The sequence below is a fragment of the Papio anubis genome, chromosome 7 (assembly GCF_008728515.1).
Source record: "Papio anubis isolate 15944 chromosome 7, Panubis1.0, whole genome shotgun sequence".
NCBI classification, from domain to species: Eukaryota; Metazoa; Chordata; class Mammalia; order Primates; family Cercopithecidae; genus Papio; species Papio anubis.
The window spans coordinates 45513358-45531604 of NC_044982.1; the positions used below are offsets into that span (position 1 = coordinate 45513358).

The 18247-nt window shown below is 39.9% G+C and overlaps 1 protein-coding gene across 2 annotated transcripts in view; it reads right to left on the reverse strand.

Moving 5' to 3' along the window:
• The window catches only part of SLC38A6 (solute carrier family 38 member 6), a 65906-nt gene that overhangs the window by 42545 nt on the left and 5114 nt on the right, over positions 1–18247 (reverse strand). For both annotated transcript variants that reach the window (XM_003901892.5, XM_009211677.3), the window contains exon 3: positions 16889–16962. In XM_003901892.5, the coding sequence (XP_003901941.1) occupies positions 16889–16962 (74 nt within the window). The remainder of the gene's footprint in view (positions 1–16888; positions 16963–18247) is intronic.

The window sequence follows — 18247 nt, forward strand, 5'->3', positions numbered from 1 at the left end:
TATTATTTAGACTTAGAGAGGCAATCGCCAAAAAAATTAAAAACAAAACTCTTTAAATGTTGCTAACTCTGGGAAACAGGATAAAACTAGGGAAGAATGGGTGGGGAACTGTTCTAAGTTCTGCAAAAGTGCGCACACACATGCACACACACACGTGACCATATATTACTTCTGATAAAAATAAAAAGGAAAGGTTAATGTAAAAATGTTCAACCCTGCAGAGATTCACACCCATCCTTCACTACAACTCAATAACAAAAAATTCAGCTTAAGGGAACACTTAACCTAATGTCAAGGCAAACACTACAAAGGAATCACTACACAAGGGGAGCACACACATAATGTTGCCGGGGTTTCTCAACCTTGCCACTACTTTTGGGCCCAGATTATTACTTGTTGTTGGGCGCTGTCCTGTGTATTGTAGAATGTTTAGCAGCACCCCTGGCCTTTACCCACTAGCTGCCAATAGCACCTTGCCTCACCCTGCCCTCTCCAATCCCCAGCTGTGACAATCAGAAATGCCTCCAGACATAGCCAAATGCCCCATGGGAGAAATACCAAGTACAGTTTAGAACCACTCATTAATAAGAAGGATGAGACAAGTACACTAATTCACTTTAGACAGACCCATATAAGCAGCCCACTTAGTTTAACTGTGGGTTTACTGAACTATGATCCCTGATCAAAAGAAGAAAAACAGATCAAAATATAGTTTGGACAGCTCACTACCATTTCAAACCATAAGAAAATGTCCACGGTGAGCTTTGAAATGGGAATCGTATCTATTGCCTTTCAGTCAGTTTTAGTTCTTCTGTGATTGTCACAGTGAGAGCATCTCATAGTATTATACCCCTAAAACAACTCATGTCCTTCATAGGATACCCAAACGATGGTGGGGGAATGGTGGGAGAAGGCTGTCAGCTCTTTATTTATTTATTTTATTTTTTTTTTTTTGAGACGGAGTCTCGCTCTGTCGCCCAGGCTGGAGTGCAGTGGCCGGATCTCAGCTCACTGCAACCTCCGCCTCCCGGGTTCCCGCCATTCTCCTGCCTCAGCCTCCCGAGTAGCTGGGACTACAGGCGCCCGCCACCTCACCCGGCTAATTTTTTTTTATTTTTTAGTAGAGACGGGGTTTCACCGTGTTAGTCAGGATGGTCTCGATCTCCTGACCTCGTGATCCGCCCGTCTCGGCCTCCCAAAGTGCTGGGATTACAGGCTTGAGCCACCGCGCCCGGCCTGTCAGCTCTTTATTGAGAAATGGTATGTGTCAGTGGCCAGTATGTCATATAGATATTGAACACACTATATTTGATAAGCTATGTAAAGAATTTGTTTTTCCTTGGAGATGGAGTTTTTGCTCTTTTCACCCAGGCTGGAGTGCAGCGGCAGCGATCTCGGCTCACCGCAACCTCTGCATCCCAGGTTCAAGCAATTCTCCTGACTCAGTCTCCCGGGTAGCTGGGATTACAGGTGCCCGACATCACGCCTGGCTAATTTTTTGTATTTTTAGTAGAGACAGGGTTTCACCATGTTGGGCAGGCTGGTCGTGAACTCCTGACCTGGTGATCCACCCACCTCCTCCTCCCAAAGTGCTGGGATAACAGGTGTGAGCCGCCGGTCCTGGCCAAGAATTTTTAAAGATATTGACTACACATAATTTTTGCCTTGCATATTTACTTTGGAACTTATGTAATCTCTTTGTAGTTTTAATACATCCATCTATTCATCACCCATGTATCCAGCTTTTATTAAATACTCTGTGTGTCAAGCACATGGTAGATGCTACAAACAATGGTTAATGGTTTGAATATACATTAAATTATCCAGAAATACAATTACCATGTAAATGCAGAAAAGACTATAATTTGTTTTGTTTGGAACTTTGCCAAAAATCATTTCCTAAATGGAAAGTCACATCACTAACATTTACTTTTTGTGTCTTTATTTCATTGTTATGGCATTATTATTATGTAGGTAGTATATTAGTTTCCTAGGGCTGCTGTAAGAAATTATCACAAACTTCATGGCTTAAAACAACAGAAATTTATTCTCTCTCAGTTCTGAAGTCCAGAAGTCCAAAACCAGTTTCATGATGTCTAAATCAAGGTGTCCACAGGGCCACACATCTGAAGGCTCTAGAAAGAATCCATTCCTTGCCTCTTGCAGTCCCTGGTAGCTGCTGGCATGCCTTGCTTTGTGGTCATGTCATTCCAATCTCTGCCTCAGAGGTCATATTGCCTGCGTCTCCTCTGTCTATATTCCTTCCATGATACACATGACTGAAGTTAAGAGTCCACCAGGATAATCTCTCCATCTCAACATCTTAACTCAGTCACATCTGCAAAGTTCTTTTTTTGCCATATAAGGTAACAATTACAGGTTTCAAGGACTAGGATGTGGTTACCTTTGGGGGAAGCATTACTCAGCTCACTGCAGTAGGGTATAATACCTATGGGAATTTTACTTCATACAGTAAGGGGAGCATTTAGAAAACGTTTGTTATAAAAAGAAGGTACTGAGAATCACTGCTCCAGAGGGTTTTAAAACCTTTTTGCCTTAAAAAATAAAAAAAAACGAGGAGCACACAAAGGCCATTTCACTCCTTCTTTATTCCATTATCATTACTAGAAATTACAATCTTCATAAAATAATCGTAACCTTCTTTAGGAAAAGGAAGACAGAAGACTACATTCTCTTTGCCAGATAAAGAGATTATGTTCTGGGCACTAGCAAGGACCAAAATTCTCTTTGGAAGTGACCAACAGTGAATTCCAGTATCTACACTTTCACTGTTTTTCAACAACCTCAGTGGCTTCTCATTACTTCAGCAAAAACTATAAATTCCTTAGGATCCAAGACTTGTCTAACCCTCCAGTTTAATTTTCTCCTTTGTACCTTATGTACTACTAATAACAGTAAACTATTTTTGGTACTTTCAATACAATATGCAGTATATGACTTTGTATCCTTGCACATGCTGGAATATTCTCTCTTGCCTTGTCTGCTAGTCAAATTCCTTTTCAGTTTAGTTCTCCATTAACATTTACTGACCCTCACCCTCCAACTAAGGGCAAGTTGAAACGTGACAGTCCCCTGACCCCCCATGAAGGGCAGAGCCTGCGACAGGGGTGTGGCTCTTCTGTTCTGTTCAGCTGCTGCACTCTCAAACCCCTTATAGGAGGGGGAGCTTGCAGACCAGCAGGTGTAGGAGCTGGGGAGAGCGCTTTTGGGTTCCAGCCCCACAGCAGCATCTAGGAGTAGGTGGCTGCAACTCCTGAAGCCCCAGTGGGCATGCTACAGTGCTCTTTTAGCTCTGCCATCCACAGATTAAGTATTAACCAGCTCAGTGCCCTCTTTGTACCTGGTTTCTTGTCCTGTGTCCAGGAAGACTCAGGTCACACACAGACTTGAAGGATGGTGAAAGTGGGAATTTTATTAGGTGATGGAGGTGGCTCTCAGTGAGATGGATGGGGAGCTGGAAAGGGGATGGAGTGGGAATATGATCTTCCCCTGGAGTTCGGCTGTCCCATGGCTGATCTCCTCTCCAGCTGTCCCCAGCCGACCTCCCTTGACTTTCAAACACTCCTTCTCTTCTCTCCTCTACCGTGCTTCTCTTCTGCTCCTCTGTTTGTCTGCTCATCTGTCTGTGGACCTGCAATTTGGGGTTTATATGGGTACAGGATGGTGGGGATGGCAGGCAAAAGGCAACATTTGGATATGAAAACAAAAATGCCTGTTCCCATTTAGGGCCATGGGTTTCCAGGCTTGGGGGGTAGGGGCCTTTGCTGGGGAACCACTCTCTTCTACTCAGTATTTCCCTGCCTCCTGTCCATATCAAAGTCACTCTCTCTTCTGAGATGTCACTCTACCTTATACATATTTAAACTGTTAAATTTATCACACTACATTATAAATTATTTGCTTATATATTTGTTTCTCCTATTAGACTATGAGCTTTTTCAGGGAAGTAACTGGTTCTTATTTATCTCTTTATTATTAGTAGACAAAAAGAGTATTGAATGAATGAATTTCTATCCTGTGCTTCAGTTCTAAGCCCTGTCCACCTACATATACTTCAAAGTCCAAAATTGAACTTATTTTTATTTTGAACAACCTCCTCCTACTGTGTTCCCATCTTCATTGATGACACTATCATTAATCCAGTGGCCCAAGCCAGAAACCTAGGAGATACACTAGACATCTCCTCCTCCTTTATTGTCCACATTTACTCAGATATCAGCTCCTCTCAACTGTAATTCTGCCAAACCTCACCATTTGTTAACCTGTTTCTTTCTTTTATTCACCTTATTACTACCTTGGTTCAATCCCTATTTTATTCTTAGATTTTTTTAATAGTCTGGCCTGACTGCTAATCTACTCAAGCACTGTTAATACAAATTAAGAGTTAGACTGACAAATGAGGAAGACAATCCCTTTATGCAGAAGAATAAGAAAAGTTTCCATCCTGAACACAATCCTAAGGGCAAGCATGACCTAGCTCGAGGACTGTGCCTTTGTGAAAAGAACAACTCCAGCCAGGCAGTGGCTCACACCTATAATCCCAGTACTTTGGGAAGCTGAGGCGGGCAGATGGCTGGAGCTTAGGGGTTTCAGATCAGCCTGACCAACATGGTGAAACCCCATCTCTACAAAAAGTACAAAAATTAGCCAGGTGTGGTGGTGCACACCTGTAGTCCCAGCTACTCGGGAGGCTGAGGTGGGAAGATCACTTGAGCCTGGGAGGTGGAGGTTGCAGTGAGCCAAGATTATATCACTGTACTCCAGCCTGGGCAGCACAGTGAGATCCCATCTCAATATCCCCTCCCCCAAACACAAAAAACGTCACAACTCCAATCTGTAGATGGTGCTTAGATCTGCTGCTCAGTTATGTCCTGGGAATTCCCTCCACTTCTTTCCTGTGTCAGATTCCTTGTTTCTTTGTTACTCTCTAACTTTGGTAAAGGGTATACTCTACTTTTTGCTAAGTAAGCATGAATAAAAATTTTTGAGACCTTGCATATATGAAAATGCCATTGTTCAAACTTCACACTTAAGCAATAGTTTGGCTAGTTATAGAATTCTATATTAAAATCATTTTCCCCAAGATTTTTGAAGGTATTATTTTAAAGACATCTAGTTTACACTATTGCTCCTAGGAAGACTTTCACTACCGTGGTTCTTGATTCTTTGTATGAAATTTTTTTGTGTTGTCCGTTCCTTCTCTCTGTAAGCGTTTAGAATAGTATCTATATAACTGGATTTCTGACCATTCACAGTATGTCTTGGTAACAATTATCTTACAAGTATTATACTGGACACTAGGAGGAAAATTTTTAATCTTGAAACTAATTTCCTTCAGTTACACCAATTTTTTTGTATTATTTTGTTAATAATTTTCTACCATCCCTTTTACTCTTTTCTTGTTGCAGAATTTCTATTATTTGCATATTGGACTTCCTGGACTGATCTTCTAATTTTCTTATCTTTTCTCTCCCATTTTCAAGCTTTCTTTTTCCCACCCCCAGGAAACTTCTGTAACTTTCCCAACACAGCAACTGAACTAATTTTGACTTTTAGGACTTCTGTGTTTTCTGAATATATGCTTTTTATAATTTGTTGTTTTTGTTTCAAGAATGCAGTATCTTCTTTTAGTTCTCTAAAGTTATTAAATATAGCTTTTTAAGTTTTCATCTGGTCTTGTATTGTCTGTTTCCTCTTTTCCTCTAAGTTTGTTTCTTTCCTTATTTGTGTTTTCTTTAATAATTTTAGGAGCAGTTTTAGGTTCACAGCAAAGTTGAACAGAAAGTACAGAGTTCCCATATACCTCCTGCCCCCCACATATGCACAGTTTCCCCTACAATCAACATCCTGCACCAGAGTGGTACATTTGTTACAAACAAGGTACCTACGTTGACATGTCATTATCACACAAAGTCCATAATTTACATTATAGGGTTCACTTTTGGTGCTGTATATTCTGTGGGTTTTGACAAATATATAATGACACGTGTCCACTATTACAGTATCACACAGATTCATTTCACTGCCCTAAAGGTGAGGATGCTCTGCCTATTCACGCTCCCTCTGCTAAACTCTGGCAACCACCAGTCTTTCTCATTTTCTGCATAGTTTTGCCTTTTCTAGAATGTCACATACTTGGAATCATACAGTATGTAGCCTTTTCAGATTTTTTTTGTTTCATTATATACATTTAAGGTGTACAACATGATATTTTGAAATACATAGAGAAATGATTACTTGAGTCAAGCAAATTAACATATCTACCCTCTCACATAGTTATCTTTTCTTTCCTCCCTCCCTTCCTTCCCTCTCGCCCTTCCTCCTCCCTTCTTTCCTTCCTTGTGGTAAAAGCACCTGAAATCTACTCTCTTGGCAAATTTTCAGTAAACAATATTAAATATAGTCATCATGCTGTACATTAGCTCTGTAGACTTATTCATCCTACATAACTGAAACTTTATACCCTTTGATGAACATCTTCCCATCCCTCACATAACCACTGTTCTATTCTGTTCATATGTATTTGACTTTTTTAGATTCCACATGAATGTGAGATCATGCAGTATTTTTCCTTCTGTGTCTGGCTCATTTAGCATAATGTTCTCCATGTCTATTCATGTTGTTGAAAATAGCAGGATCTCCTTCTTTAAGTCTGAACAACATTGCATTGTACATACACATCACAATTTTTTATCCACTCACTGACACTTAGGTTGTTTCTCTATCTTGGCTATCGTGAATAATGCTGCAATGAACATGGCAGCACAGATATCTCTACAAGGTACCAATTTCATTTCCTTTGGGTATAAACCCAGAAGAGGAATTGCTGGATTATACGGTTTCTTTCACTTGATAATATGCGTTTAAGATTCCTCCATGACTTTTCATGGCTTGATGCCTCATTCCCAAAGTGCTGGAAGTACAGGCATGAGCTAACAGGCCGGGTATTTTTTTTTGAGACAAAGTTTCGCTCTTGTCGCCCAGGCTGGAGTGCAATGGCACGATCTCAGCTCGCTGCAACCTCCACCTCCGGGGTTCAAGCTATTCTCCTGCTTCAGCCTCCCGACTAGCTGGGATTACAGGTGCCCACCACCATGCCCGGCCTTTTTTTTTTTTTTTTTTTTTTGAGACAGAGTTTTGCTCTTGTTGCCCAAGATGGAGTGCAATGGCTTGATCTTGGCTCACCACAACCTCCGCCTCCCAGGTTCCAGTGATTCTCCTGCCTCAGCCTCCTGAGTAGCTGGGATTACAGGCATGCGCCACCATGCCCAGCTAATTTTCTATTTTTAGTAGAGACGGGGTTTCTGCAAGTTGGTCAGGCTGGTCTTAATCTCTCGACCTGAGGTGATCTGTCCGCCTCAGCCTCCCAGAGCGCTGGGATTACAGGGGTGAGCCAAGGCTCCAGCACCTCATTTCTACTTAGTGCTGAATGACATCCCATTGTACAAATACATCAGTTTTTAAAATTCTTTCACTTCTGAGGAACATTTTAGTTGCTTCCAAATTTTGGTAAATATAAGGCTGTTATTAACATCTTTATGGAGGTTTTTGTTTAGAAATATGTCTTGAACTAATTTGGGTAAATACCAAAGAGCACTACTGATGGATCCTATGACAAGATTATATTTAGCTTGGTTAAAACACTGCCGAACTGTATTTCAGAGTAGCTGTACCATTTCTCATTCCCACCAGCAATGAATGAGAGTTCCTGCTGTCCCACATCCTCACCAGTATTTGGTATTGTCAGTGTTTTGGATTTTTGCCATTCTAATACACATGCAGAGATATCTCATTATTGGCTTGTGTGCGTGTATGTGGCTGTTTTAGTATGTATCTTTCACATTAAAGATTTTCCTGAAATATCTGGTGATACTTGGCTATCTCTTGACATAAGTGTGATGCATTAAAAGACTAAATAGAAGCTCTGCGTATACAGAAGAGGCTTATTGAGTGGTAGGCTTAACTCTATGATGATTAAACAGGAGGTACTCAGCTCTTTCTTGAAGGGCCCTCAACTATTTTTACCTGTAGGTCTTTTCTCTTGGGCAGGAGAAATTCTGTTGAAAATATTCCTCTAATCTCTTAAGTGAAAGTAGAAGACTTGCTGCCAGCAATCTCAGAACTCCTACTAACTGGGACTCTCTTCAGTTAGTAGACTTTCACTCAATCTCCCTGTTTTCAGTAAGGTGATCTTGGCCTTAACTACACCTAATATCTAAGATTGCTGAGTCCTTTTAGTTTACCTTCTCCAGAAAATAAGTTTCCAGGTTCCTATAATAGTGGGGAAATGGCAGCACAGTGTTATGAAAGTGGACTCTGGAGTTAGCTTGCCTAAATCGAATATTAGCTCTTCTAACTAGCTAGCTGTGCAACCTTAAGCAAGCCAGTTAATCACTCAGTGCCTCAGTTTCCTAATCTCTGAAGTGGATATAACAATTTCTACCTCATATTGCTATTGTGAGAATAATACATGCAAATCTCTTAAAACAATACCATGAAGACAGTATGCTAAAAAAAAATGTTATCTGGCCAGGTGCGGTGGCTCACGCCTGTAATCCCAACAGTTTGGGAGGCCAAGGTGGGTGGATCACCTGAGGTCAGGAGTTCGAGACCAGCCTGGCCAACACTGTAAAACCCTGTCTCTACTAAAAAATACAAAAATTAGCGGGCGTGGTGGTGGGCACCTGTAATTTCAGCTACTCAGGAGGCTAAGGCAGGAGAATCACTTGAACCCGGGAGGTGGAGGTTGCAGTGAGCAAAGATCCGCCACTGCACTCCAGCCTGGGCGACAGAGCGAGACTCCGTCTCAAAAAAAAAAAAAGTTTGGAGGCAGGAACTCATAGGAAGTCTCTTAAGATGCCAGAGGGCTGAGACATGAGAATTGCCTGAACCCAGGAGGCGGAGGTTGCGGTTTGCCAAGATCACGCCACTGTACTCCAGCCTGGGCAACAGAGCAAGACTTTGTCTTAAAGAAAAAGAAAAAGTTATCTTTAAAGAAAAAATACATAACAGAGGGAGCAGCATTATTATATGTCCCACCTCACACTCAGTCCCCAGATGAATATATGTTCACTAAGTAGAATATAGGCAGGATTACCCAGCACTATTTAAAGTTATTTTCTCCCCTACTTTTGAACTGTATGAATTAAAACGACATGACCTTAAATACCTGTTATGATTTAATTCCACTGTAATCCTGGGGAGGGGTTATGGCGTGATCTACACAGTAGCTAATAAGGAAGGAGAATTAGGCAGATCTGAGAAATATTTACAAAATTAATTTGTAACTGGGTGAATGGATGAGGTGAAGGAGATACAAACTGGTGGCACCATTCACGGAGGTACGGTACAGGAAGATGAGCAAACTTGAGCCATTAAAGATGAAAGATAAGTTTAATTTTAAACATGTTGAGCTCACAAAGCCTCTGGAACATCTAAATGGAGATCTCCAATATCAGAGGTGGCTGATATGTTTCGGCAGCACGGATGGGAGTCGTCAACCTATTTTTGGTAGCTAAGCTATAAAAGTTTATAATGTTATTCAAAGATAGTAAAGTACAAGGACAGATAAAGATGGAATTCTGGTGGGGCAGAGACTGCTGGTTGTCTCTTCCCTTCTTCTACCTGAGTAACAGAACCCTGACTTTTAGTTGGGTTCATTGCCACCTGTAATAAATGCTACATTTTCTAGGTCCCTATGCAATTTATTTATTATAGCCATTGGGCATATTAAGTTCTGGCAGCAAGAAGAGAGAGTCTTAAGTGAGATTCAGTTGGTAGGCATCCCCTTCTCTCTTTCTGCTCTCTAGAACACGGATGCGATGTCTGCACTCCACAAGTCATCCTAGACCTCAAGGATGGGGAAGGCACACACAAGAATAACGGAACAGAAAGGCAGATCCTCTTTCCTTGATGACACTGTAGATCAACCATTGCTGCTTGTAATTTTAAATGAGATAGTATAAAAAGATCTCACAGAAGAGGTAATATTTGTCAAAGCCTTGAAGGTGATGAGTGAGCAAAGCCATGTGGGAAACCGGGGGAAGAAACGCCCAAGAAGAGCACAGAAAGCACAAAGGTATGGAAGCAGGAGACTACCCAGCACAACTGGGGAATATTGAGCACAATTTTAGAGCCAGACTGTGTGGGTTTGAATCCTGCCTCCTATACTTCCTAACTGGGAAGTTACTTTCACCTCTCTTGGACAAGTTACTTTAACCTCTCTGAGCCACAGTTACCTCATTTCAAAAAATGGAAATAATATTGGTACTTACTTCGTAATATTATTATGAAGATTAAATGAATATTCATAAAGTCCTTAAAATGATGCTAAGTGCTATATAAGTAAATGTTACATAAGATGAAAATTAAAAGTGTGACTGAAACAAGTGAGGGAGTACTGGAAGATAAACCAAGGAGATAAAAAGGGCAGAAGACTTGTGTTGGACTTTGTAATGATTTCTGCTTTTACTTTGATTGAACTGGGAAACAACTGGAGGATTTTGAGCAAAGGAATGCTATGACCCAACTTACATTAACAGGATCATCATGGTTGTTTTGTTAAGAATAGACTGCAGGAAGTAAGAGTGGAAGTAAAAACAAAAAGATAAGCTATTACTTTTGATGGTGGTAATAGTAACTGAAGATGAGTGGTAGCAATTAAATGAGAAAAAAATCAGATTATTAATTTTTTGGCCAGGCACGATGGCTCATGCCTGTAATCCCAAGCACTTTGGGAGGTCAAGGCAGGAGGATTGCCTGAGCTGGTGTTGGAAAACAGCCTAGGCATTGTGGTAAGAGCCCATCTCTGCAAAAAATTAAAAAATGAGCCAGGTGTGGTGATGTGTGTGGTGATGTGCATAGCCTGCAGTATCTGCTACTCAGGAGGCTGAGGTTAGCTAGGTGTGGTGACATGCATGGTGATGTGTGCCTGTGCATACCAGCTACTCGGGAGGCTGAGGCAGGAGGTTGAGGCTGCAGTGAGTTATGGTCACATCACTGCATTTCAGCCTGGGCCACAGAGCAAGACACTATCTCAAAAAAAATTTTTTTTGACGTGAAGGGAACAGTATGGCATGGATTGAACATGCAGAATGAGGTGAAAAAGGGGAGATACAGAATAATTTAAAGATCCTTGGCCTAAGCAATTAGAAGAAAGACATTACCATTTACTTAGATGGGAACAGTAGAAAGTGTAGATTGGTAGTATAAAGATGGGGAATTTTATAAATCTGAGCTGTTAGACACCCAGGTGGAGATGTCATGGAGGCAGCTGGAGATGAGACTGAAATTCAGGGGAGAGTTTCAGGTCAGGGATATACATTTCAGAATCACCATGAGCCCAAGACTGAGTGTAAAAGAAAAGAGATCACTCACACCTGTAATCCCAGCACTTTGGGAGGACAAGGTGGGCGGATCACTTGAGGCCAGAAGTTCGAGACCAGCCTGGCCAACATGGCAAAACCCTGTCTCTACTAAAAATACAAAAATTATCTGGGTGTGGTGGTGCATGCCTGTAATCCCACTTGCTTGGACGGCTGAGGCAGGAGAATCACTTGAACCCTGCAGGGCGGAGGTTACAGTGAGCCAAAATCACACCACTACATTCCAGCCTGGGTGACAGAGCGAGACTCTATCTCAAAAAAAAAAAGAAAAAGAAAGAAAATAAAAGAAAAGAGATCAGAGAAATAGTCCCAGGGGTACATCAATGTTTAGAGGATGGGGAGATTAAGAGAATTCAACAGAAGAGAAAAGGAGTGTTCAATGAAACAGGAAGAGCTAGGAGAGCATGACTTGTCTTTCAGAAAGGAAGGAGTTATCAGTTGTGTCACATGCTGCTGACTGAGAATTGACCATTGGATTTAGCAATGTGGAACTCACTGGTACAACAGTTTCAGTGGAAAAGCCTGACAGGAGTGAGAGGAGAGGAACTGGAGACATCTGGTTTAGATAATTTTTTTTTTTTTTTTTGAGGCAGGGTTTCACTCCCATCCCCCAGGCTGAAGTGCAACAGCATGATCTCGGCTCACTGCAACCTCTGCCTCCCTGGCTCAAGTGATTCTCTTGCCTCAGCTGCCCCAGTAGTAGCTAGGACTACAGGCTCATGTCACCTCATGCAAATTTTTTTTTTTTTTTTTAAGAGATGGGGTTTCGCCCTGTTGCCCAGGCTGGTCTCAAACTCCTGACTTCAAGTGATCTTCCTATGTCTGCCTCCCGAAGTGCTAGGATTACAGGCATGAGACACCACACCTGGCCTGGTTTAGACAATTATAAGGAGTACTGTCATGAAGACACGAGGCATATTCAAAAGATGCGAAGTCAAAGAGATTTTTAAGATGAGACAAACTAGTCTATTTGTAAAGTTATAGGAAGGAAATGGTAGAAAACGACCAAGAAATAAGAAAGAAGGGAGAAAGTGGCTGGAGTGATGTAGGCAAGAGCAGGTGGGATCATAGCACAAGTGGAGGGGTAGGCCTTAGATATAAACACAAAGAATTCATCCCAAGGAACAGAGTATATGAGCACAGATAAATAAGTGGTGGCAAGAGCTTATGAAATTCTTTTATGACTGCTGTTTTTTCAGTGAAACAGAAAGTGAAGAATATCAGTTATGGGTAAAATCAAAGAAAAAAGTGACGAAGGTTTGACAGAAAGCAGAAGATATAAAAAAGCAATCTCCTAGACAGTAGATGAATGAGCTGAATGGAGTGATGAACTAAAGTGAACCAGAATTGTGTAACAGCATCATAGGCCCACTAGACATTGAATTATAGTGATATCAGTCTGCATGGTTATGCTTTTCTTCAGGAACATTCAAATGCATGGGTGCAAATGTGAAGTAGGTAGAGTTATATTTAACTATGGTTGGAATTTTGCCAAGGAAATATGATGGTTCAAGGGATAGGAAAGGGATTAAATAACATACTACAAAACCTCAACTGGATAAAGAGGGAAATAAGCATGGGTGTGGGGGGTCAGTGCAAAGGCGGTAGGATCAATGAATTGATAGAAATCTTGGTAGGGGTGAAAACTGTCAGAGTTGAAGTACTTGAGAGGGTGAGTTAGAAACATAGGAGACAGTGGTGGCACATGGGCAGATACTAACAAATGCTATTCGGGTAGTGACAAGACCAATGGTACGACCAAGGAAAAAAATAAGTGGCCAGTGTAGGTAGAGAATATGATCATTAGAGAAGAAGAGGTTCAGGAACTGAAAGCATTAGAAGGATTAGCTACATGGATATTGAAATCATCCAGAATTATAACAGGGGTAATACTGAAGAAACTAAAAGGCAAGTAGAAGCTAAAATTTAGCTAAAACATTCATGAAATGACAGGAAACTGTCTAGGAGTCTATAGATGACAACGGTAAGGAGAGCTGTAGATGGTATATATTCATGAGATTAAAAGTTGGGGGGTTCAGGGAGAGGAAGACAGCTGAGAAGCAGAAATGTGGGACAAACAGGACACCTATACCATCTTCAGATTAGTATGAGAGACATAAAGAGAAAAGACTGACCACTTGAGAGAACTATAGGGAAGCCTCAGAGGAGGTTCTCATAGAGTAAGAAACAAACAGAAATGTTCAGAACAGAATTAGAGACATGTGAGTTTTGCTGATGATTGACTGTGAGTTCCAGAGAGCACAGTGGAAGGGTTTCAGGAGTTAGAGAGCAGTGGAAGATGAGGTCAGAAACAGATGACAACCATATGGGATGAGTCTGAGAAATGAAATATAACCTAATATACTTGAAATTGGACTAACACAAACTGAGATAAATGGTATAATGTCATAGTCCAAATGGTCTCAAGGCAAATAATGGTGACAATGCAGTGAGTAGTAGGGATCAAGGACTAGGGAGTTGTGGTTTGGCCAGAGGTATGCAGAGTTCTAGGACTCTCATTCTCTCCAGTTGACAGTGACATGGAAGCCCGTGGAGCGGAGCTGTGGGTTTAGTACCAGAGCATGAGAAGTATTCCAAAAGAATGGCAACAAACCAACTATTTCTGAGATAGCAGTGTGTACAACAGCCTGCAATCTTTAGAGATTTTTGCCCCAGTGACAACTCATTTGCCAAGGACTTGACATTTCATATACATTATTTTATTTCATTCTCAGAACAATTCCAAGAGGGAAGTGTTATCACTGCCATTTTATAGATGACAAACTAAGGCTAAAGAGAATAATGTTCTTTATATGTCACCTCAGCTCCCATGAAAAGTCCTGATAGACCCCAAACTCTCCATAAAATCTAAAGTAGAATTTCATGTGAAGAAATCCTTTACTTTTATAAAGATGAAAATTTCTCTTTACCCTTTGCCTCCAGCAAATAAATGAATAAGTTATTTATAAAAACTCATGATAGCTCTTTCTCTTACCAATGAATTCAATCTGAGCATATTACTCTTATGATAGACCAACAAACTGTTGGGGGAGAGTTAGTTACATATTATTCTCTAGTCTTTATATATGAATGTATGTATTGAAAAAAAAAGAGAAAAGCCTACCTCCACAGAGAATTTTAGAAAGATTGAAGGAATTCAATCAACGGAAGACAGGTGCGTCAATGTGCAGGCAGAACCATGAAGTAGTTAGTTCATGGGCCCAAGTAGGCTACAGAAATCAAAGAAAAAGAGAAAAGAAAGAGAAACAGATATATTCACTTCATACGCCCCAGAGTTACAGAAAAGAACAAACACAGTATCAGAATCTTAAAGTTAAATACATGTGAACTGAAGGAGTAAAAAATTAACATTACTTAGAAATCTCCACACACTGAATACTACTCCCACATAACTGAAATTAATAAAATATTTTACTTTAATTAAAACTAAAATGAAGTTTTAAAATGAAGCTTGAAAGACACAATTGCCACGTAGTTGACTAAAGTATTAATCTTTTAATAGAATGAATTAAAAGAACCTACCAAGATGTTAAAGTATCATAATTAAGTGAAATTTTTTTCACATGCAACAAAATTTCAATACATGCAATTAAAATTCAAGTTTCAGCAGGATTTACAAATATATTTATCAAAAGCTAGTATTCCTAAATTCAGGATGCTTTTATGAACAACCTGTCACTTTAGGATTAATATTTGTACTGTTTCCTAGTATTTTTATCTGTCTGCACATTCACCCAAGCCCCTTGAGAGCATAGGCATGCACTGGATGGCCAAAACACTGTTAGAAGTTGTGGCTATAAACTATGAATCCTAAACTAGATTTGCATAAGAATCACCTGGAGGACTTGTTAAAAACATATCTGGCATTGGATGGCCAAACCACTGGTACAAGTTAGAGCTATAAACTATGGATCCTAAACTGGTTTTGCCTTGTTAAAAACATATTCTTGAGTCTCACCTCAGATTTTTGAAATTAGAATCCCTGAGGCTTAGAACTCTCTGTGCATAAAGAGATCTAAGGGTGTTTCTGATGATGGACAGGTTTTAGGAAAACAAAGTAGAGCGGTGGTTTCAGAATTATTCTGAAGAGCCTTAAAATTCTTAAGAAACATCACTGGGCTTCTCTCACCTGTTTCAGCACAGAATAGCCTCACTGCTATAGTTTGGTTTGTCAGACCCCTCCAAATCTCATGTTGAAATCAGATCCCCAGTGTTGGAGGTAGGGCCAAAGGGGAGGTGTTTGGGCCCTGAGGCCAGATCCCTCATGAATGGCTTGGTGCCTTACTTGCGGTAATGAGTGAGCTTTTACTTTTATTAGTTTCATGAGAGCTGGTTGTTAAAAAGAACTGGGCATGCCCCTCCTCTCTGACTTCCTCTCTTGTCCTGTGATCTCTGCACATCCTGGCTCCCCTTCACCTTCCCCAATGAATGAAAGCAGCCTGAGCCCCTTACTAGATGCAGATGGAGCAGAGAAGCCCCTCATAAGGGCCATGCTTCTTGCAGAGTCTGTAGAACTATGAGCAAAATAAACCTCTTTTACTTATAAATTATGCAGAATCAGGTATTCTTTTATAGAGATACTAAATGAATTAAGAAATCCATTTTTATCTATTTTGTGTATCTACTTTTCTTCTTAAAATCTGAAAATCACAAGGCCAGATAGAGCAAAACGAATTCATCCATTTAAGAATTAAACCCATGATTTTTGCATCAAAGCTGACCTAATCCAAAGATAAAAGAGACTAGACAGATAAAAAGACCAGGACTGACGAACACAGAATATCTGTTAATGACAAAAGGAAAACCTTACAAAAGCACTTCTATAATTCATATACTTTTATTTGTTGGATCCTAAAAGAACTTATTCAATACATGACTGAACTGCATAATAAAATTCCAAATGGAAAAAAAAAATAGACACAAATACATCGAATTAACTGCACATACTTATTTCTCTTAGGAAGAAACTACCCTATTCTAGACTTGGAATTAAAAATACAAAATGCATCTAAATAAATTAAAGCTTTGTGACCTTACTTCCTACAATCCTAATTCTGCCATCCCTACCTCTGACTAGCAGGTAGATGGGGGCAGGGAAGGCAGCAGTAGCTCTGGGAATGTGTTCTCTCCTTGAGAAAATGATTTCCCCATAAGCATAAGGTTTGGATCCTTTGAACACCTTTTAGATCCTCCCATAATCTACTCTACTCCAGAAAATTAGGTTATGCGCTGGTGGAGGAAAGCAGACAAAAATGCTAGTTACCTCCTCCCACCCTGTGCTTGGATATTCTCCCACAGTATTGGGTCTGTATATCTGGTTTTTCAAATTCTCCATTCTGATCACCCTATCTAATAAAAATGTATGCTCACTGGATATTAGATTTGAGACATCCAATTCTATATGTAGATACAAACTCAAGGGACTGCTTTATTAAATGAAGCAGCATAATATTTTTACTTACCTGTCTGAATACACATACTAAGCAGAAGATGGACTGAGTAAGAAGCCAGGAGAGCAACTGTCAGCAGCAAGAAGCTACAACATAAAAGAACACCTGGTCAAATCCTCCCAAAAGTTTGTCTTTTTTACAAAACAAATTTCTTAACAGTCAAATATTCACAGGAACTATCTCTGAGTAGTTGAATTATGTTCATTTAGGAAATTAAGAAGATATTTTTCTACTTTTTTGTATTTACCACATTTTATTTAAATGGAAATATACTGATTTTGAAATCAAAAAAGAAATAAAAACCAAACTTATTTAAAATACAAGCAAACTTCCGCATTTTGCATTATTGTCTGCTGACTGCTGAATCAGCCATTAAATAATCTTGTAATATTTCCCTTTTATGACTGGTTTTCTTCTTATTTTGAGTCTAAGTAGAAGTTTTACTTATGCAATCTCATTGTCTTCTCTTTTTCCCTTCCCCTCTCTACTTCCAGTGATGTGGACCTCCTTATCACACCTTCACCTTATTAAGGTGTATTTAAGATTTATTTAGACTGTATTTTCTAGCATCTATTAAACACACACACTCTCCAAACCAAACTAAACCAATGTAGTTAACATACCTCTAATGATGCAATTTGAAAAATGTGCAAACAATGTAATGATTGAGGTCCTCTCACCAACAGTGTGAAAGAAAAAACTTAGATAATTTCCTATTCACACTAGCAGGACAAGCTTCTATACAGCTATCCCCAATGAACTGCCCCGGTCATTGAAGAAATTTTCTCTCTATGGTCCAGTTAATACTTGTTAATAAATAACAAAATTGAGAGGTAAAAGTACACATGTCATTAAACTGACATCAGGAACTTCACAAAATAAGAGTTTAGCATCACCAAAAATGATGGTTGATATGACTGGGTGGGCACACATTCAGCAGTATATATTGCATGTAAACCCTGGTGCATAAATTATGATTTTTCAAAGAGAACCAAAAACAAGTCCTCTATGTCTTGCTTAAGGTGTCACATATAGTTTTTAATTTTAAAAATAATGAAAGTTTTTTAATACATTCCATAATAAAAGCAAGGTGGGTTACTTAAAAGTTGCTTTGCTTATCAAAAAATTTGGAATAAAAGCAGGAAATAAACCTAAAAGAGACTCTCTAGGCATTTTAAAGTTTCTAGTAAATAGATCTGCTTCTACCGACAAACAAAGCCAACTTGTCATTCATTCATTCTATTAGCCTTGTGGTGCTAGATGCTAAGGATAAGGTCCAGTTACAAAGGATTTTTTCTATTTTTTTAATTTTTTAGATAGGATCTCCCTCTGTCACCCAGGCTGGAGTGCAGTGGCCCGATCATGGCTCGC